The sequence below is a fragment of the Rhincodon typus genome, chromosome 42, assembly GCF_021869965.1.
Source record: "Rhincodon typus isolate 14 chromosome 42, sRhiTyp1.1, whole genome shotgun sequence".
NCBI classification, from domain to species: domain Eukaryota; kingdom Metazoa; phylum Chordata; class Chondrichthyes; order Orectolobiformes; family Rhincodontidae; genus Rhincodon; species Rhincodon typus.
The window spans coordinates 6,673,322-6,696,077 of record NC_063373.1 but is presented as its reverse complement, the minus strand read 5'-3'; the positions used below and the strand labels follow the sequence as shown (position 1 = coordinate 6,696,077).

The window sequence follows — 22,756 nt, the reverse complement described above, 5'->3', positions numbered from 1 at the left end:
GGGAATCCCTTCTTACACTGTTTTACATCACAAATTGTACAGAGACTGATTTAATCCAATCACTGCTGAGCTATCATTTGAATGGACCAATTGTGAAACGCGTCACTGAATCATATGTCCCTCCCAAGTCATGTCAAACTCTTAAACAATAGGTTTGCCTCACTCCACACCCAGAATAGAGGGTTAGCACTCCCCATAGCGAGCACAGATAACATGGTGTCCTTGACACCCAGATTCAAAGGAGATGTGAGGGGCAGGTTTTATTAGTGGTAGGAGTCTGGAACGTGCTGCCAGAGGAAGATATGATAAGGGTGTTTAAGGGACTTGCACACGAATATGCAAGGAATGAAGAGATACAGACCAAGGGCAAGCAGAAGGGATTAGTTTAATTTGGTGTCATGTCCGGCACAACATTGTGCGCAGAAGGGCCCGTTCCTGTGCTGTGTTGTTCTATATTCTAGGCTGGGCTAGGAAAAAGAACCTTCAGTCTAACTCATTCACGCTGACCAAGTTTCCCAAACTCAAGTAGTCCCACTTGCCTGCATTTGGCCCATATCCATCTAAACCTTTCCTATTCATGTCCCTATCCAAATGTCTTTGAATGTCGTAACTGTACCTGCATCCACCACTTCCTCTGGCAGGTCATCCTACATACAAACCACCTTCTGTGTGAATAAGTTGCCTCTCAGATCCTTTATAAATCTTTCTCCTCTCACCTTAAAAATATGCCCCCTAGTCTTGAAATCTCCCACCCTAGGGAAAAGACACCTGCCATTCACCTTATCTGCACCCCTCATGATTTTATAATCCTCTATAAGGTCACCCTTCAACCTCCAGTGCTGCTGTTGTCCTCTGGTGTGAATATTATATATTGCTTACAACCCAACTCTAAACTGAGTTCCATAGACATACATGACCTACAATATGCAGATAACTATGCTGTGGAAGCTTATTCTGCACCAGATTTACAAGTCACTCCTGATCTGTTCAATACTGCATACAAGAGATTTGGTCTGGCCTGAACGTTAGCAGAAAAAAATCTTGCCTCAATCCAGACCTGATCAGTGAAATACTTCACCTTCAGTTGATGTTGGAGGAGATATCTGAAATATGCTAGCACGGCATGGTGGCTCACTGGTTAGCACTGCTGCCTCACAGCACCAGGGACTCACGTTCGATTCCACCCTCAGGTGACCGTCTGTGTGGAGTTTGCACATTCTCCCTGTGTCTGCGTGGGTTTCCACTGGTGCTCTGGCTTCCTCCCACAAAGATGTGCAGGACAGACAGATTGGCCATGTTAAATTGCCCAGAGTGTTCCAGGGATATGCAGGCTAGGTGGATTAGCCATAGAAAATGCAGGGTTATGAGTCTGGGTGGGATGCATTCTGGAAGGTCAGTGCAAACTCAATGGGCCAAGTGGCCTGCATCTACGCTGTAGGGCTTCTATGTTGAGTACTTCCCTACTTAGCAGGCACCTCTCTCAATAGGAGGTCACAAGGAAATCAACACTCTACTACCATGTCAGTGAGACTGGACAACAAAGACTTCAACAGAAGTCCCATTGTACTGAGCAGTTGCTGTCACCATGCTCTTGTATTAGCAGCATTAGCAACACAAAAGAGTGCAACTGAAATTTCACTTATAATGCCCCTGCTGCATCCTCCAGATTCTGCGGGAGGACAGTTTAACAGACATTAGTATGAAAGCGAAGAATTGCAGATGCTTCAAATCGGAGACAAAAACAAAGTGCTGGAGAAATTTAATAGATGGGGGGAGAAAAGGCGTTAACTTTTTGAATCCGATGACCGTCTTCTTGTTTTGGAACAAATGCTAACGTTCTTCTTGAAGTCAGCCCTATAGGGGCATTCAACAAAACTTCAATGTCAGCTGCCATTTTTTTTTCCTTTATTCATTAACGGGATGTGGGCATCGCTGGCTAGGCAGCATTTATTGCCCATCCCTAATCGCCCAGAGGGCAGTTCAGTTTCAACTACATTACTGTGGGTCTGGAGTCACATGTAGGCCAGCCCAGGTAAGGATGGCCGTTTCCTTCCCTGAAGGACATTAGTGAACCAGATGGGTTTTTCCAACAATCAGCAATGGATTCATGGTCATCATTAGATCCTTAATTCCAGATATTTTATTGAGTTATTGAGTTCAAATTCCACCATCTGCCAAGGCGGGATTTGAACCCGGGTCCCCAGAACATTATCTGGGTCTCTGGATTAACAGTCCAGCGATAATACCATTGGGCCATCACCTCCCCTTGCTGTAATACAGTATATGGCTGATCCTAGAGCAAACCTGGTTTAAAAAATGATGGCTTAGGAGTTTTCTATGGTGATCAGTCACTGAGCATCTTCGCTAGAAGCTGCTAATGTCCTTTTAACAAAAAAAAAACAGAAGTGTATTACCCAAAAGGAAAAAGAAATACAAACTATATTACACTAGATAATTACTTGAAATGGTCTTATTGCAAATATCAGAAAGAATATTTCACCCCATTTATCCTCAACAGCCTTCTAGACCCTCAACCAACAGTGGAGGGTCACCGTGTCCCCACATCCATGCTCCACATGCGGCTGGCATGACTGTAACTGGTTCCTTTACAGCAAAGTTCTGCATTCACTTGTTGCTGCTTTCTGGCAGTTCCTTTCTATTAGTGTCAATGGCTAGGCCCGTACTTATTGCCAAACTTAAATTACACAGAGAGCACTTAAGAGTCAACCACATTCCTGTGGGTCTGGAGTCACATGTGGGCCAGACCGTGTAAGGATGGCAGATTCCACCTGTTTCCCTCCCCCTATGCAACTGGTCATGACACCTCTAAAGTTTTGGAGTAGATTTGTAGCTCGGCTTGTGGATGTTGCAGTTGACCACAACGATCATGACAGCCTTAAATAAGCTGATAGCTTAGCTCACTGACGACGACTTAGAGTCATAGAGTAATATAGTTATACAGCATAGAAACAGACCCTTCTCCCCAACCTGTCCATGCCGACCAGCTATCCTAAATTAATCTATTCCCATTTGCCAGCATTTGGCCCATATCCCTCTAAACCCTTCCTGTTCATGTACCCATCCAGATGCCTTTTAAATGTTGTAATTGTACCAGCCCCCACCCACTTCCTCTGGCAGCTCATTCCATACACGCACCACCCTCTGCGTGAAAAAGCTATCCCTCAGGTCCGTTTTTAAAATCTTTTCCCTCTCACCGTAAACCTATACCCCTCTAGTTTTGGACTCCCCCACCGTAGGAAAAAGCCCTTAGCTGTTCACCTTATCTATGCCCTTCATGATTTTATAAACCCCTATAAGGTCACCTCTCAGCCTCTGACGCTCAAGAGAGAATATCCCCAGCCTATTCAGGCTCTTCCTATAACTCAAACCCTCCAACCTGACAACAACCTTGTAAATCTTTTGTGAACCCTTTCAAGTTTCATAACATCCTCCCTATAGCAGGGAGACCAGAATTGAACACAGTATTCCAAAAGTGGCCCTAACCAATGTCCTGTACAGCCCCAACATGACCCTCCCAACTCCTATACACAACGCACTGACCAATAAAGGCAAGCGAACCAAACACCTTCTTCACTATCCTGTCTATCTGGGACTCCACTTTCAAGGGACAAAGAACCTGCACTCCAAGGTCTCTTTGTTCAGCAACACTCCTGACCATTAGAACATATTTTGTTTAAAGTTATCTTTTCGACAGCATTTTGCTTCCGGAATTTCTATTGTGCTCACTTTAAAGCCATTCAGGGCTTCGTTTCAGCCCAGGACCACTACATTAACAGCACTACAGCTGATGTTAATGTCGTGGCCCTACATTTTCTCCACGATGGAAACCTGCATATTGCCTGACTACTTCTGAATGTTTCGATCTTTCATCGTCATAGAATCACTGCAGCGTGGAAACAGGCCATTCAGCCCATCGAGTCCACACTGACCCTCCAAAGAGCATCCCACCCAGACCTATCTCTGTAACCGTGCATTTTCCGTGACTAACCCACCTAAGCCTGCACATCGTTGGACACTACGCGACAATTTAGCATGGCCTATCCACCCCAACCTGCACACCTTCGCACTGTGGGAGGAAACCGGAGCACCCAGAGCAAACCCAAGCAGTCACGGGGAGGATGTGCAAACTCCACACACACAGTCGCCTGAGGGTGGAATCGAACCAGGGTCCCTGGCGCTGCGAGGCAGCAGTGCTAACCACTGAGCTACTGTTCTGCCCCTGTGATTCCCATCAGCAGGCAACAGCAGATTGGTCCTTTGCCCGTTCTCCCTCCGAATACGCTGAACTTGTCACCTCAAAAGATGAAGCACCTCATTAAAATCCATGCAAACAAACATTTCACAGCCTGAAAATTTAATATAAAGCCACACTTCCACCTCTGTAAAACACACACACACAATATAAAAATACAAGTCAAATGTAAAAACATGCATTAGAGCTCTAGTAATACTGACACTGCAATACTGACGGAATACAATGCGGAAAAGTCTGAGGTCATGCACTTTGGTAGGAAGAATAGAGGCATAGACTATTTTCCAAATGGGGAGAAAATTCAGAAATCTGAAGTGCGAAGGGACTCGGGAATCCTAGCCCAGGATTCTCTTAACGTAAACTTGCAGGTTGAGTCGGTAGTTAGGAAGGCAAACACAATGTTGGCATTTATTTTGAGAGGACTAGAATATAAAAGCAGGGACGTACTTCTGAGGCTTTATGAAGCTCTGGTCAGACCACATTTAGAGTATTGTGAGCAATTTTGGGCCCCATACCTGTACTGGCCCTAGTCGCTGGTCCAGAGGAAGTTCACAGGAATGGTCCGAGAAATGAAAGGCTTAACATATGAGAATCGTTTGAGGACTCTGGATCTATACTTAATTGAGTTTAGATGAATGAAGCAGGGGGATCTAACTGAAACTTACAGAATACTGAATGGCCTGGACAGAGTGGACGTTGGGAAAACATTGGGAGATTAGGACACCAGAGGCGCAGCCTTAGAGTAAAGGGAAGACCCTTTTAGAATGAGATAAGGAGAAACCTTTTCAGCCAGAGAGTGGCGTATCTGTGGAATTCATTGCCACTGAAGGCAGTGGAGGCCAGGTCATTGAGTATGTTTAAGACGGTTCTTGATCGTCAAGGGTTATGGGGAGAAAGCCGGAGAAAGATATTAAGAAACTTATCAGCCATGATTGAACAGCACAGTTGACTCGATGGGCTGAATGGCCTAATTTCTGCTTCTATGTCTCATGGTCTTATGATTTCTATTTGAACCTTGATTGCTAAGTAACCTAAGAAACGATACTGCCTTAAAATTTCAGGTGTGAACATGTTTGGTCTTTATTTTAAATGCTAGGCAGAGATCCAGCTCTTCACAGAAAAACAGCTCGAGGGGAATCTTCGTCCACTTGTACAGAATTGGAACTTGTTCCCATAGCAAGTGGTTGAGGCGAACAGCAGGAATACATTTAAGGGGAAGCTGGATACAGGCCTGAGGGAAAAGAAGAATAGAAGGACATGCTGATGAGGGAGATGAAGAGGGGTACGTGGAGGTTCAAACAGAGCATAAATATTGAGACAGACCAATTGTGCTGACTGGCCTGGTTCTGAGAGTCATACAGCACGGAAACAGACCCTTCAGTCCAACCAATCCATGCCAACCCTAAACCCAAACTAAACTCATCCCACCTGCGTGCACTTGGCCCATGTCCCCCCAAGCACTTCTTACTCACGTACTTATCTAAATGTCTTTTAAATATAGTAACTGTACCCGCGTTCACCTCTTCGTCTGGAAGTTCATTTCACAAACGAACCACCCTATGAGTAAAAAAAATTGTCCCTCGTGTATTATTTTAAAATAATTCTCCTCCCACCTTAAAAATATGCCCCTGGTCTTGAAATCCCCCACCCTAGGCAAAAGACTCCTGCCATTCACCTTATCTATACCCCTCATGATTTTATGTGATGTGCTGGAGACTCAGCAGAGCAGAGACTAACGTATCTATCTGAGATCGACGTGTAGTGGTAGGACAAACACTATTTATCATCCGGGATTACGTTAAAGCACTACCTCAGCTTCTGTGAATCATTTCAGTGTCAATGTGCAGTCCCAGGCTCAAAAAACATCAACCCCGGTGGAAGAAAAGTGGGTGAGAGCGGCCGGTCCAGCAGAAAGTAACCCTTCATCCCTCCCACTCTCTGAATGAACACGGTTCAGTCCTGGATGTGATTCATAGCAGAATTCCACTCCGTGCAATTATTTGTGAACCTGCTGGTGTGTGCGTAGGTTCGACAATCGACTGAAGCCCTTCCCGCACTCGGAACAAGCGAACGGCCTCTCCCTGGTGTGAACTCGCTGGTGCGTCTGCAGGTGGGATAACTGGGTGAACCCCTTCCCGCACTCGGAGCAGATGAAAGGCTTCTCCCCGGTGTGAACGCGCTGGTGCGTCTGCAGGTGGGATAACTGGGTGAAACCCTTCCCACAGTTAGGGCAGGCGAAAGGCCTCTCCCCGGTGTGAACCCGCTGGTGTCTCAGCAGTTTGGATGACCTGGTGAATCCCTTCCCGCACACGGAGCAAGCAAACGATCTCTTCCCAGCGTGAACTCGATGACGCGCCTGCAGCTGGGATGACCCAGCGAAGCCCTTGGCAGACTCGGAGCAGGTAAGCAGCCTCTCTCCATTGTGAAGCCGCTGGTGGGCTAATAGGTTGGATGACCGAGTGAAACCTTTCTGACACACAGGGCAAGTGAATGGCCTCTCCCCCGTGTGAACCCGCTGGTGTGACAAGAGGTTGGATAACTGAGTGAATCTCTTCCCACACGCAGCGCAAGTGTACAGCCTCTCCCCAGTGTGTACTTGCCGGTGTGTCAACAGGCTGGAAGACCGACTGAATCCTTTCCCACACTCGGAGCAGGTGAATGGCCTTTCGCCAGTGTGAACCCGCTGGTGCATCAACAGGTTGGAGGATGCAATAAATCTCTTCCCACACACAGAACAGGAGAACGGCCTCTCCCCAGTGTGACTGCGCCGATGAATCTCAAGTTCCGATGGGACTCGAAATCCCTTCCCACATTCCCCACATTTCCATGGCTTCTCGATGGCGCGGGCTTCCCGAGGTCTCTCCAGGTTCAATGATTAGTTGAAATCCCTTCGACACACAGTCCCACCTTGCTCTGAATGGCAAGATTTTTGTTTCCCCAAGTTTTGTAACTTGCAGGTAGGATAAAACTCTCGTTGAGATTTGTGTGTAAATCTTCCCCTTAAAATCCTGTAAATGATAAAGTAATCAATCTCAGTACCAGATAGAACTTCAGAGTTTAACATATAAACTTCATGGACCACTCATTCCCCAAAAACTGTAAACCTCCATCGCACACCCTCTCCCTCTGCTGATACACACCCTCCCCGTTCTTCTGATTCCTGACTCATTTGGCAGATCCATGCTTACACACCTACGTTTGGTATTTAGAACGGAGATAAGGAGAAACTTCTTCAGCCAGAGAGTGGTGAATCTATGGAATTCACTGCCACAGAAGGCTGTGGAGGCCAGGTCATTGAGTACTGATATAGACAGGTTCTTGATTATCAAGGGGATCAAGGGTTATGGGGACAAAGCAGGAGAATGGGGTTGAGAAACTTATCAGCCATGATTGAATGGCGGAGCAGACTCGGGCTGAATGGCCTAATTTCTGCTCCTATGTTTTATGGTCTTAAAAGTAAATGCTCATGCAGACTGCTAACCTGATTATTTGCGTTGCTCTATGCATATTGACAGACTAGGATGTGGAAGTGGGAGGGAATTAGAGGAAGAACTTTACTCAGGCAACGAGTGGTAACAACCTCGAACTTGCTCTCTCCAAGGATGGAAGTGGAGACGATCAATATCCAAATGAAATTGGATGGGTCCTTTAGAGAAATAAACTTACAGTACTCGGTGGATAAGGAGGGAAATGAGTCTGATTAGATAGGTCCACAGAGTCAGCATGGATTGAAGTGGTCTTCTCCTGTTCTGTAATGACTATGATTGGAAATATATCACGTGGCTACAGTACTCTACAACATAACTAGAAATAATTATAAACGAAATTTACGCAACCATAAATAAACTCATACTCCTGTCCAATATTACTTAACTGTTCAGTTAAATACTGGCCAGGGGAGTCAGCAGTGTCATAACAACACTTGACTAGTAACGCAGACGCCCTGGGCAAATGATCTGGGGACAAAAACAGAAGTTGCTGGAAAAACTCAGCAAATCTGGCAGCATCTGTAAAGAAAACAAAAATCAGTTAACGTTTCGGGTCCAGTGACCTTCCCTTAGAAATGCTGCCAGACCCGCTGAGTTTTTCCAGCAACTTCTGTTTTTGTTCCTGATTTACAGCATCCGCAGTTCTTTCGGTTTTTATAAATGGTCTGGGGACATGGGTCCAAACACCATTTTTAAAAGTTGCAGAATTTAAATTCAATTTTAAAAAAAAAAAAATAATCTGACGTTGAAAGCTAGCCTCAGTCATTGCGAGAACTGTCTTGGATTCTTCGAAAAGCATTGAGAGAGAAAAGAGAGAGAGAGAGGAGAGAGCAGAGAGAAAGATAGTGCAAATAAACAAATTCAACCCCAGAATGAGAAAAGAAATGGAAAAGGGTGTGGGTGAGAAAAGAGAGTGCTGTGCTCACGGATGTTGGACAGAGGAGGAAGTTGCAGTCTGGGGGTGAAGCTCAATCTTCATTCAGAGAGAGAGGAGCAGCAGCAGCTTTGCTGAGCAGCAATGGGCAACTTCCGCATTAAACAATGGGGGTCTCTGATTGGCAGGAGGACCAGACTCGTTCCGGTCCTCCAGGGATTTCCATTGGTCAACCCTCCCCGATCAAACGTTCAGGCGGTGACGTGGAAAACGTCGCCGCGCCGGTGTTTCCTCGACCCCGTGACGTTCGGTGCAGTTGGCCAATGGGAATAGCTGGAATTCCGCCAGCGCGCACGCTGGGGGCGCTCCGTCCAATCAAAGCGCCGCCTTTGCGACGGCTGGCGGCTCCAATCCACGTGACCAGCGCCTCGGCCCCGACCAGCACATGCGCAGTAGCGGGAGTGAGGGTAGCTGCTTGTTTGTGATGGTGCTGAGATCCCTGTGCCCAGGAAGAGGTGAGTGTGGGTCTGTCAATGAGCATCAATCAGATCCTTTAGGAGAATGGGGAGAGGGGCATATTAGGTATAGCAGAGTCAAAATGGAGGGAGAAGTGTGTGGGATGGAAATGTACAGTTTTTAGGGAATCAGCCCCTCCTGGACAATGGTGGGGGGGTGAATATTAGAAACAGCAGAGTGAGAATTAAAGAAGAGTGTGTAGGATAGAGATTTGCAACTTTTAAGGAATGAGAGAGAAGTTGCACAGAAAGTAGAATGAGCTCCCTTGATGCTGCCTGGCCTGCTGTGTTCTTCCAGCTCCATGCTGTGTGAACTCTGACTCCAGCATCTGCAGTTCTTGCTACCTCTAACCATAATGATTTGTTCTGAATTTCTGTCCTGTACTGGCAGCAATGACTTTTGTAATCTCTTTTTCACAGGATATTGGAAGGAGAGGCATTGCTGCCTGAAATCGCAAGCCAAAATATCACATGAAGGCCTGACAAGAGTCCCTTGATTCATGGGATAGGAGTAACATCACTCCTTGAATCCATAAGGAAAATTCTTAGTCGGTTTTGGCTGCTTCAAAAGGTTTTAAGTATTATTATCACCAGAAAAGACTAGAGATTCTCACCTGAGCGAGGGTGTTCCAGTGCACTAACAGTAGGGGAAAAAAAAATCTTAGGGGATAACACAAGGAAACAGGCACCATGGAGAAACCGTGGAAATGTGGGGATTGCGGGAAAGGATTCCGCTCCCCGTCTGTGTTGGAGATTCATCGTCGCATTCACACTGGGGAGAGGCCATTCAGCTGCTCGGTTTGTGGGAAAGGATTCACTCGGTTATCCATCCTGCTGACGCACCAGCGATTTCACACCGGGGAGAGGCCGTTCACCTGCTCCGAGTGCGGGAAAGAATTCGCTCAGTCATCCCACCTGCTGTCGCACCAGCGGCTCCACAACGGCGAGAGGCCATTCAGCTGCTCGGAGTGTGGGAAGGCCTTCAGTGACTCGTCCAGCCTGCTGAAACACCAGCGAGTTCACACCGGGGAGAGGCCATTCACCTGCTCCACATGCGGGAAAGGGTTCACCCAGTCATCCAACCTGTTCTCGCACCAGCGGGTCCACACCGGGGAGAGGCCGTTCACCTGCTCGGTGTGCGGGAAGAGTTTCACGCAGTCGTCCAACCTGCTGACCCACCAGCGGGTCCACACGGGGGAGAGGCCGTTCACCTGCTCCGTGTGCGGGAAGGGGTTCCCTCACTCGTCCACCCTGCTGAGACACCAGCAGGTTCACACCGGGGAAGGGGCATTCACTTGTCTCGTGTGCGGGAAGGGATTCCCTCATTCGTCTGGCCTTCAGATACACCAGCGGGTCCACACCGGGGAGAGGCCGTTCACCTGCTCCGAGTGCGGGAAAGGGTTCAGTGACTCATCCAACCTGCTGTCACACCAGCGACTTCACACCGGGGAGAGGTCGTTCATCTGCTCGGTGTGCGGGAAAGGCTTTACTCGATTGACCAACCTGCGGACGCACCACCGGGTTCACACCGGGGAGAGGCCATTCACCTGCTCTGTGTGCGGGAAGGGCTTCGCTCAGTCACAACATCTGCTGAGACACCAGCGGGGACACAAGTGATCAGTGGGGACGGGTTCAGCTATTCTGCCGCTCTGAATCACATCTAAGACTGAACCGCGTTTGTTCTGGCAGTTGGTGAAGTGGAAGGGGTTGGGAGGGTTTTGTATGTGTTTTTTTTTCTCTTCACCTGCTGGACTGGCCGCTCTCGCCCACTTTGTTCCAGTGGGACTAATGCCTTTTGAGCCCTGGGACTGCATATTTCCACTGAAATGATCCTCAGAAGCTGAGGAAGTGCATTTATTTAATCCTGGATGGTAAATAGTGTTTGTACTACCATTACAGATGGATCTTTCCATATTTTAGACCTAAAGCACAGGGCCAGGCCAGCTGGTTCAGTTGGTCTGATTCAGTATTTATGTTCCACACGAGACTCCAATCTCACTCCACCACTCACTCCTTGTCATCTTCCTCCCATCAACATTCCTTTCAATTCCTTTCTCGTTCATGACCGTGTCCAGCTTTTCCTTAAACACTGTTCACCTTAACCACTCGCTGTGAATCCCATAGTCTCGCTGGGTACTCCTTTGATCCCCTTTAGCACCTTTATAGTTTATCATAAACCCACCCTTCAATCTTTTCATTTCTGATCTCCCTGCTCTATGAAAGATGTTGTTAAGCTTGAAAGGATGCAGAAAAGGTTTACGAGGGTGTCACCGGGTTTGGAGTGTTTGAGCTATAGGGAGAGACTGAATAGGCTGGGGCTATTTTCCCTGGAGCATCAGAGGCTGAGGGGTGACCTTATACAGGTTTATAAAATCATGAGTGGCATGGATAGGGTGAATAGCCAAGGGAAAACCAAAAGATGTTGTAAATCAGGAACAAAAACAGAAGTTGCTGGAAAAGCTCAGCAGGTCTGGCAGCATCAGTGGAGAAAAAAAATCAGAGTTAACGTTTCGGGTCCGTGACACTTCTGAGGAAGGAAGGCTCTCTCTCTAGATCCAACCATTCAGTTGCTATTATTTACTGAAGAAGGGTCCCGACCCGAAACGTCAGCCTTCCTGCTCCTCTGATGCTGCCTGGCCTGCTGTGTTCATCCAGCTCACACACTGTGTTGTCTGTGACTCCAGCGTCTGCGGTTCTTACTATCTCTGAGTTGCTATTATTGTTGCCATGCGAGTGCCCACCCAAATTTCCATTAAATTCATCTCTGTTTCCACACCATTATCGACAGTGAGTTCCAGTTTACTGCCACTTGCTGGATAAAAACGTTCTTCCTCAAATCTCCCTCTGTCTCTCCTGCTCAAAACCTTAACCATCAATTCTTTCCCCCTCCTTCGACCTCCTATACTCCAAGGTTAATTTCTCTCTTTAGGTCCTGCCACCTTCAACCAATCTTTGCACATGAACACCCACCCGTCTTGTCATGCTCCCTGCGAACTTGCTCCGTCTTAAGAACTGTCTTATTAAGTGTTTTCACTGCCTCTCCCTGTCACATCACCTCGCACTTAGAATCCCTACAATGTGGAAGCAGGCCATTCGGCCCATCGAGCCCCCACCAACTCACCATCTCGTCCAGCCCCAGCCCCCGCCTGCCCTATCCCTTTAACCCTGCATTTCCCATGGCTCACCCACCTCGCCATGAATGTTACGGGGCAATTCAGCATGGCCAATCCACCTCACCCACATCTTTGGACTGCAGAGCACTTGGAGGAAATTCTATGCAGACTCGAGGTGAACGTGCAAACTCCACGCGGAAAGTCGCCCAAGGGTGGAATCGAACCTGGCACTGTGAGGCAGCTGTGCTAGGCATCCCATGTGATACTTCTAGGCATTAAATTCCTTTTGTCATGTTGGGGAATGCTACAGGGGATTTAATTGTTAACTAAACGCACAGAGGAGACACAGGGTGCATTCATCCCACCATCATCCTGCTGTAATGTGTGAAGAGTCATAATTTGTAGATTTTAATACAATAATATCTAGTTTGGCTTTAGAATTCTTGTAAATATAGATAGCCAGACGATACTTGTTTGATACATTGGAAACCAAACTCCAAGTAAATGCAGTTGGAACGAATCTGAATAATTACCTTTAAAAGGGAACCTTACGCAGAGTCAGAGTTCATATTGAGGATAGTGAAATAATGAAGGAGACACCTGAGCTTAAAAAGAAACGGGTGAGGCCCTATGCTTGAACTGATGAGCCTAAAATTTTGACGTCACAAAGGAAATGTGAGGGTCATTTAGCCAAAGCTAATGGGATGATCTCCTTAAAAACATGATGGATACCGAGAAGAATTCAGTTGAATTCTGGAGAGCTGTGGCATGCCTTTGACTTGGTCCCAGGAAGTAAATGAGCCTTCGATGTTCAATTAAAGTTGATGGGAACTCTCATGAGGGAGTAAGAAAACTAGTGTTTTCATGTAAGTCTGTACATGTTATTTGTGTTACGGCCGTAGTGGTGATATAGTTTAACTTTTTGATTGTGGTCAAGTTTTGTTCTGTCTAAAAATGTGACAACGTATGAAGCAGATTCCTCAGTCGATCGCTGGGTGTTCAACTTTCTCTTTAAGTACGAACGGTTTTGGAAAGGTTTGTTACAAAATCGGGGGCAGAGTGTGCTGGGATCTTGGCATGGTTTGAAGCAACAGGTTTTCACAGTGGATTTCACTTTGTCAATTATTCAGACTCTCTGGAGAGGAAGTTCTGCCCCTGTGGGTTTTGCGACAATGTCAAGTTGAAAGGCTAAGTGGACAGTGTGTAAAATAACAGAGTCAACAGTCCAAGTCCGAGATGTAAGTAGTTTAGTCCTATGCATGAGGGGAGCAGCTCAAAGGCTCTCCATGGAGTTAAAATTTATATGCTAAAATTCTGTACACAAAATAACAGTTATTCACCCTGTTCTGGTTGGACAACCTACCTATCACTAACTTTGGTACGTGCCACATCTTCTAACTACTAACTCAGTGTTTAAACCTGGTTGTTCAGGAGACCAAACAACTTTTAAAATACAACCTTGCTACAGTTAAGTGTGATAGACTCATTTGGAGCTCCCTGAAAGCAGTTGAAAGTTAACATAGTCTCCTAATTGTGTTGCATTATGGCTTAAACGCCTAACTTTCAATTTAACTCTCACTGAATGGCATGTCGTGTCCTGGTTGGTCGAAAGGTGCGATTCTGACCTCTGACCTCTGGAATTTGACCTGAGGGTGGCCCCAGTCCTCTATTGAAGGTTTATTGACCATTACCAAGAGGGTTTTCAGTTATAAGCTGAAACAATGTGGGGATTCCCACTAACTTTGGGAGTCTTATGTGCTTTATAGCAATTTAATCACAGACTCGGTCTCCTTTTCCTTCGTTACCGGTCAGTTTACCAAAGGGTAAAAATCATTCTTTGAGTCTTCCATTTCCTGCTGTCTCATATCTCTACTACATGTGCGCACAATCTCCCAGTAATTGTCCACTGTGGGATATTCTGACTTCACCGTTGCTGCCCCTTGCGATATCAAGCTGTTCTCTTTTATTTCAAAGTCAGTAGAATTGGCAGATGGGTTGGAGTTAGAGTTGGAAGCTGGAACAAATAAATCAAATAGTGGATGGAATAGCACAATATTTGGGATTAGAGGAAGGCCATCTGGAAGTGGAAAGCAGCTTGAGTTGGCTAGGATTCAGTTGCAAATGAAATACCTTTGAATGTAGTCATTGGGACATCATTTTGAGGTTGTACAGGACATTGTTGAAGCCCCTTCTGGAGTACTGTCTGGTTCTGGTTGCCCAGTTATAGGAAAGATATTATGAAACTAGAGAGGGCTCAGAAGAGATTTACCAGGATGTTGCCAGGTATGGCAGGTTTGAGTTATAAAGGAAGGCTGGATGAGCTGGGACTTTTTTACACTGGTTGAGAGGTGATAATATAGAGGTTTATAAAATCATGAGGGGTATAGATAGGGTTAATGGTGTCTTTTCCCTCAGATGGGATTTCAAGACTGGGGGTATATTTTTAAGGTGAGAGGAGAGAGATTAAAAAAAACACGTGAATGGAAATTTTTTTTATGCAGAGGGTGGTTTTTGTGTGGAATGAACTTCCTGAGGAAGTGGTGGATCCAGGTACAATTACAATGTTTAAAAGATATTTAGATAGATACATGAATGGGAAAGACTTGGAGGGATATGGGCCAGGAGCAGGCAGGTGGGACTAGTTTAGCTTGGGATTATGGTTGGCAGGGACTGGTTGGACCAAAGCGTCTGTTTCCGTGCTGTGTGACTCCAGGACTCTATAACTTGAAGTCAAGTTCCACAAGAAAGGAAAAAGAGAAGGAGAAAGCAGAAAAAATGGGAATTCAAAAGCTCAAATTTGAAAGAGCTGGTAAAAGAGAAATGAGAAAACCAATACTTGAACATTAGAGAGCGAAGTTAACAAGAAAGGAAATAAATCAGGAAAGAGAGTGAGTTTCAAGATTGAAAGATATCAAAAAGCAGGGAACCAGCTAAAAAAGAACTTAAGTTATGCAAGAGGAAATAACTCTGAGTGAATAGAGTTCCATTCCTGGTTTTGATTTGACAAGGAACCTTTGGCTGGAGCCCAAGTCCACTGAGGACAGAATTCAGAGATGTTTTGATTTGTTTGAGAAAGTCATTACAAAACTAGGCTAGTATGAAATCATATAGACCCTTATTTTGCAAAATGTGTTTTTTTTTAACATCAGTGAATATTACATCATCACAGAGACTTTAGGAAGGTATTCTGTTTTCAGTTTATCTGTGTGTTTGCTGAGAAAATGGTTTTGGTTGCAATTTATGGTGTTTGCAGCTCACAAAGAGAAGTTAACTGAAATATGACTGTTAGACCTGCGCTATAAGCACAGTCAGTACAACACGAACATCATTATTGACCATGCGGAAGTTGAGAGAAGCCCAATGTCAGTTTAAATCTTATAAGGGACAAACATTGTGTATTGCCGGCTTTGAAGCGAATGGAAGATACTACAATAGGTGTAGCATGTCTTCTTGCAAAAGAAAGTAGCCAGCAGCTTAGCTTGGACTCGTTACAATGTGCATCCATTGTCAAGAGACGGTAAACGGAGATTTCACCTTTTGAGAATAGCTGGAGCTGAGGAAATTTCTGCCTGGGGACTTAGAACCCTATCAAATTGAACACCTTTTAAGATTGACATGTCTTTATAAGAGAAACCTTAGATGTAGTAAGAATTAAACCAAAAGACATAATATGCATATTTAGAAATAATATTAAGTGAATAGTGATTGGTTTGTGTAATTTTTTTGTATATATACAATTATGACTGACACGAGAGGAATTTACTGTTTCTCTCTAGCCCCACTGCTTCCCGGATCACAACATAAACTTAATTGTTTCACCCAGTTCCTAACTTGGCCTGTCTGGTGGCCCTAAGGCAATCAAAGATCAATCAGGCTGCTTTAATTAATCAATACTGTGTTTATCATAAAATAAAATTTGTCGCTTCAGCATTCTGAAATGCCTAAAACACCAATTGTCGTGTGAAGACACAAATGTTTAACCGTTTAATTAACTCAAGGCACATGCACGCATACACACTTGATGAAGGAAATCAAAAATTGATATTCACTTTTGGAGGGATAAATTACCTGTGGCCAATAATGGTTAGAACTTGAAGGTCACATGAAAGGGTAAAATGTGGAACGTTCAGTTCATTGTTGATCTGGTATTCTAGCACTCGTAGGCTAGTCATAAGACACTGCCGTTGTGTCTGGGGCCTGGCACACACAGCCTGTCCAGGAAACATTGTATTGAGAGTCTTCTGGTTGCTATTCAAGAGAAAATGAGATATATCACGCTGGATTCATGACAAAGGTGCTTCAGAAACACAAGAGCCGAACAGCCTTTTCCCCTCAACTGAAAAACAAAACTTCCATCTCTCTGCAAAAACACTGCTCAAACAGAAAGGCCACAAATCTCATAGCAGTGACCTTTCGCAAACAAATTGTGCAATGAGCTGAAACATGTGATGCCTTGTTTTCAAAAAAAAATCCAATGTGTATTCATTTCTCTTTTCAAGAAAAATTCCACGTGTCTGCACTGATCTTTAGATGAATTTTATCACAATCGTTAAAAAGTTAAGTTCTCAAAAGATGTCAAATGTGAAGACTCCATAACAACACAATAAAGCTTGTTTTGCTTTTAAAAACAGAAGGCTTGTTATCTATTTTTATGGATCAAGACAAGGTGTTTGGATTTATAAAAACTGAAAGAACTGCGCGTGTTGGAAATCAGAAACAAAACCAGAAATTGCTGGAAAGGCTGAGCAGGTCTGGCAGCATCAGTGGAGGGAAATCAGCATTTTTGGGTTCAGTGACCCTCAACTGAATGGTAGGCAGGCAAAAGTTGGTTTTCAAGTAGAAGACAGTTGGGGGAGGAGGTTAGGAGTAAACGATAGGCGGAGATAGAGCCCAAAGAGTGAGAAGAATAGTTGGACAGACAAAGAAGGTGAAAAGGAAGACTGTTTCCTCGCACCACCCCCCCCATACACACACACACACACACACACACACAAGTATAGTAGAAATAGTGACTGAAAATGCTTAAGCAAGGCTTACTTAGTGGAACAATGTGGTTTACTAATTATGTTGAAATGACCAACACCTCTGTGACATTTCAGTTAGATCACAGGACCATGCACCCTCACCATTAGATGATTGACAAGATTAGACAGGACAGGAATAGCTGACAAAGTAGATAGCTGATTAAACTTTAAAACTCTGATTAAATTATCAAACTAAAATGAGAGCACATGATATGCCCCAGGGGGTGACCACACCAGAAGTTGGTGGTGGGGGAGGGGTGGCAGTTAGAGATAAACTGCTGATGATTGCGAGACAAGTTGTTTATTTCTGTGTATGAAAAGCTATAACTTGTGCTCATGAATCAGAGTGAGTTTGGTATTCCCGCGTGTCTACCTAGAACTCCTTTCCCTGCATTTACTGGTAACTGCTTGTAATAAACTGCTCGATTCGCTTAAACAAACTCCTCCACCTCCAAGAAGGTCACTCTTACAGAAGTGCATAATGATCTGGCTAGGAGGATGAATACCTAGTAATGGGGATTGTTAGTGGCTAAGAATGTGTTGTGTGTAATAGCAGACCATGTGATAACAAGGCCTGTTGTGTGGGAGTTGGGCCAAAATATCTGCCTTGGGCTTGTTGTAGTGCTCCAGCACAGTTCAGTGCAAGCTGGCAAAACAACACTTCATTTTCCACTTGGGAACCCTACAGCCTTCTGGATTCAATATCATGTTCAAGTTGAGGGCTTGAGGCATCCTGTCCCCTGTCCTTACCCCAATCCCCACACACCAGGCTTTGTTTATTGTCACATGGTCTGCTATTACACACAACCCATTGTTAGCCATTAATTGTCTACTTATAACTAATCATTCTCCCAGGCTGATCATTATCAATTCCTTTGTCCAACTGTTCCCCTCTCTCTCTTTCTCTTTCTTTGGGCCCTATCGTTTACTCCTTCCCCCACTCTGTCTTCTGAATTAAAAACCAACATTTTCCTAGCTATCATCAGCTCTGAAGAAGGGTCGCCGGACCTGAAACGTTAACTGATTTCTCTCCACAGATGCCGCCAGACCTGCTTGGCCTTTGCAGCAATTTCTGTTTTTGGATTTATTTTTAATGGCAAAAGTCTCCAGTCAATGCCCTCCAGTGCTCCTCTAACTCCAGCCATGCACCCATGCCTTCATGTCCCTGGGGAAAGGGGGGGGGGTGGTCTGCTACCTCCCCACACCCACTATATTGCAGAGGCCAAGGACTTGGCATTGACTCCCATGGGCTGGCTGGGTGTACGACAACATAAAGGAACATTTTCAAAGCAAATGCGGGTGCATCTTTCCATTGGTGCAATTGCCCATGCCTGTGCTTTGTTTGAACTTAAAACTGCGCGACTTGGAGGAAAATGAAGGCAGAAGGATGGTGCAAAGCGCCCTACCCTCCCTCGGCTGCAAGGGGGGGCAGCAGCATGGCAGCGCAGGCGCAGTGCCGGCCCGCCATCCGGAGCAGGCGCAGCGTGGGCCTGCTGTCCGCCCCGCCCCTCCCATTGATGGCGTCACAACGCGGAAGTTGCCCTGTGAGTTTCAGAGAGAAACTGCATCCTCTGGGAGCAATGTCTCCCCCTTTCCATTTCTCATCCTGGGAGAGGGAGAGAGGGGGGAAAACTGTTCACTTATTGCAACTGGAGTGAATCCAAGGGAGGGAGCAGACTCTGCAGAGCTCGGTTCAGGTCTCTGTCTGTCTTAAAAGGTATTGTCACACTTTACTCCCTCAGTTGATGCATTTATTTGTCTGGCTGAAAGGGTAGTTTTCTGCTAAGGCATATTTATTATTATTTCGAGTCATGTTATATCACGCTGTAGTCATGCTTTATATTTCTATTCATAGAGCCGTTCTAGCACTGTAGGAGTCCATTCAGCAACTTGAGTCAATGCTAACTCTCTGTGAACAAGCCAGTTCATTATCATAGACAACAAGGTGCAGAGCTGGATGAACACAGCAGCCAGTTCTGCACCTTGTTGTCTCGGATTCTCCACCATCTGTGGTTCCTACTATCTCTGATTCAATTCATATCATGTACCGCCACCCCATGCATTGCAAGTTTGTTTCCATCAAGTGCCCATCAAATTGAATTTTGAAATCATTTATTGCATCCGTTTCCAGTAGTAACTTTTATAATTACCTTTACAGGATATTGCAGACACAGATCTCAAAACAAGCTTCATGTCAGGATCTGACAGTTACTCGCTTCATTGAATGCCATTGCTTTGGAATCCAGGAGGAGGAATATTTAACTCTGCTGTCTGCCGGTTTTAACAATCAGTGTGACAGGAAAATCACCAGGACACAAGCCGGAGTGAGAGCCTTCTATTGCACTCACAAAGAGCTTTAACCAGTTACACATACTGAAAAAGCATTGTGCAATTCACAGTGGGGAGATACCATAGACATGATACCTATATCAATAAAGTTTCACCTTATAATTTGAAAATGGAGAAACACGAGGACAGCAGCAGCATGGAAAAACCGTGGAAATGTGGGGACTGTGGGAAGGGATTCCGAGTCCCGTCAGCCCTGGAAATGCATCGACGGGTTCACACCGGGGAGAGGCCATTCACCTGCCCCGTCTGTGGGGAGGGATTCACTCACTTGTGCCACATGGTAACACACCAGCGAATTCACACAGGGGAGAAACCATTTACCTGCTCGGTGTGTGGGAAGGCATTCCGTCAGCCGTCCTACCTGCAGAAACACCAGCGCATTCACACCGGGGAGAGACCGTTCACCTGCTCCGTGTGTGGCAAAGGATTCAATGCGTCATCTGCCCTGTGCAACCACCGGGTAGTTCACACCAGAGAGAGGCGCTACACCTGCTCCGTGTGTGAGAAGGGATTCAGTCGGTTAGCCAACCTACAGCAGCACCAGTTGACTCACACCGGGGAGAGGCCGTTCACCTGCTCCATGTGCGGGAAGGGATTCACTCGCTCATCCAGTCTGCTGATGCACCAGCTCATTCACACTGGGGAGTGGCCCTTCACCTGCTCCATGTGTGGGAAGGGATTCACTTCGTCATCCAACTTGCTGAGACACCAGCGCGTTCACACTGGTGAGAAGCCGTTCCACTGCTCTGCATGTGGGAAAGGATTCACTCAGTCATCCCAGTTACTGAGACACCAATGCGTTCACACCGGGGACTGACCATTCACCTGCTCTGAGCTTGGAAAGGGATTCACTCCTTTATTCCTCTTCAGACGAGTTCACAGAGGAGAGAAAGTCCATTCCTCAACTAATCTCTGGAAAGGGAATCACTGAATCATCGAACCTTATAGGGACAGCAGTTGGTTCATACAGAGGACGATGTTCAAGTATTGTGATGTAAGGTGTTTGATTTCTTTATATCAATAATTTGTATTTTGAACAAGTGGCATATGGGTTTTCTGTGCGTCTGAAGCTTTTCAATGATTGACGTAAGTATTTCTGTAGCAATGGTCACTTTTAAACAAAAATGGCTTGAGCACGAGAGAGACTTCTGGTGGAAAATGGAGTTTCGTTTTCATTTGCGGAGTTTTACAAGTAAACAATTGCTCATTCGGCTTTCAAGTTAGAAGGTCAGAGATTTGTTTTTTTTTCCTTCTGATTGGGTAAAACACCAATAGCTTGACAAAAAATCTTTTGGGTTTCAGTTTGATAGTTTGCAGAAATCTTTACTGAAATTTAATTTTTAAATTCATTTCTGGTTTGTGTATGTCACTGTCTGGCCAGTGTTTATTGCCCATCCCTAGTTGCCCCTTGAGAAGGGGGTGGTGGGCTGCCTTCTTGAACCACTGCAGTCCATGTGCTGTGGGTTGACCCGCAATGCCCTAAGGGACGGAATTCCAGGATTTCGACCCAACGATAGTGAAGGGATTGCGACATATTTCCAAGTCAAGATAGTGAGTGGCTTGGAGGGGAACTTGCAGGGGATACTGTTACCGCGTATCTTTTCTCCTGTCCTTCTAGATAGAAGTGGTAGGGGGTTTGGAATTTGCTGTCTAAGGATCTTTGGTGAATTTCTGAAGTCCATCTTGCATATGATACACACTGCTGCTATTGAGCGTTGGTGGTGGACGGAGCGGATGTTTGTGGTTGTGGCGCCAAACAAGTAGGCTGCTTTGTCCTGGATGGTGTCAAGCTTCTCGAATGTTGTTGGGGCTGCACCCATCCAGGCAAGTGGGGAGTATTCCATCACACTCCTGACTCATGCCTTGTACATAATGGACATGCTTTGGAGAGTCAGGAGGTCAATTACGCATTACACAGTGTAATATCATTACACAGTATTCCTAGTCTCTGACCTGATCTTGTAGCCACTGTATTTATGTGGTGAGTCCAGTTGAGTTTCTGGTCAATGGTAACCCCCAGGATGTTGATAGTGGGGGATTCAATGATAGTAATACCATTGAATGTCAAGAGGCGGTGGTTAGATTATCTCTCATTGGAGATGGTCATTGCTGGCATCTGTGTGGCATATATATGATATATCACTTGTGAGCCCAAACCTGGATATTGTCCAGATCTTGTTGCATTTGGACACGACTGCTTCCATATCTGAGGAGTCACAAATAGTGCGAACATCCCCACTTCTGACCTTATGATGGAGGAAAGGTCATTGATGAAGCAGCTGAAGATGGTTGGGCCCAGGACACTACCCTGAGGAACTCCTGCAGAGATGTCTTGGAGCTGAGATGACTGGCCTCCAACAACCACGACCATCTTCCAAAGTGTCAGGTATGACTCCAACAGGTCTAACAGTTTTATTCCAACAGGTTTATTTAAAATCGCAGGCTTTAGGAGCGCTGCCAGAGATCGCTCACCTGACAAAGGAGCAGTGCTCCGAAAGCTTGTGATTTTAAATAAACCTGTTTGGACAGGAATAAACCTGATGTCATGTGAGCTCTGACTTTGTCCACCCCAGTCCAATACTGGCACCTCCACATCATGGCCACCAAAAAATTCTGAAGTTGCTTGTATGAAGCCTCTTCCTTGATTCTATCAGATTATTATCAAGACTGGCTGAAGCGAACCCTTTGTGTGATGGAGAAGTGAATTTCTATTCGATACTTGCATACTGGAATGGGATGCTTTTGGGATTATTCAGGTTATTTACCACATGCTGTGAAATTTTTAAACATGTTTTTGTGAACAGTTTTGTTTATTCTATTGTATCTTATTCTTTTATGCAATAAATTTGTTTTGTTGTTAAAATGAAATGCATACCAAGACCACCTTGTAGATCATATTTGTTTTTGTTAAGCCAGATTTTAGTCTGGGATCTGGCCTGTCCAGGAATAATATCAGTTGGGATCATTGCACTGTGGGCAAGTTTTCAATTTGTCATTCAACTTGCTGACCATAGCAGTCACAATGATCTGAGAGCATTAGATGTTCATACGGTGGGTGGAAATTGTATCAACTGAGGGGAATGATATTGTTAAACTTTGAGATGATGCTATGGCTTTAAG

The 22,756-nt window shown here is 45.4% G+C and overlaps 1 protein-coding gene and 1 pseudogene across 2 annotated transcripts; one reads left to right on the top strand and one right to left on the bottom strand.

Moving 5' to 3' along the window:
- LOC109918847 overlaps positions 1-22,756 on the top strand; it is a 56,794-nt pseudogene that overhangs the window by 21,886 nt on the left and 12,152 nt on the right.
- On the bottom strand, positions 4,358-8,790 carry LOC109918854 (zinc finger protein 214-like). 2 transcript variants are annotated; one of them, XM_048619286.1, is made up of 2 exons: positions 8,688-8,790; positions 4,358-7,281 (listed from the first exon to the last, which is right to left on the bottom strand). In XM_048619286.1, the coding sequence occupies exon 2, from the start codon at positions 6,963-6,965 to the stop codon at positions 6,270-6,272; it is 696 nt and encodes a 231-aa protein (XP_048475243.1). In that variant the 5' UTR covers positions 6,966-7,281; positions 8,688-8,790; the 3' UTR covers positions 4,358-6,269. The 2 variants fall into 2 exon arrangements, with proteins under 2 accessions (XP_048475243.1, XP_020374388.2); XM_020518799.2 differs by lacking the exon at positions 8,688-8,790 and adding an exon at positions 7,755-8,038 and having other exon boundaries at positions 5,178-7,281.

Coding starts and splice junctions, on each gene's coding strand:
- LOC109918854 (XM_048619286.1), bottom strand. CDS start 6,965: ATGCACCAGCGGGTTCACACTGGCGAAAGGCCATTCACCTGCTCCGAG.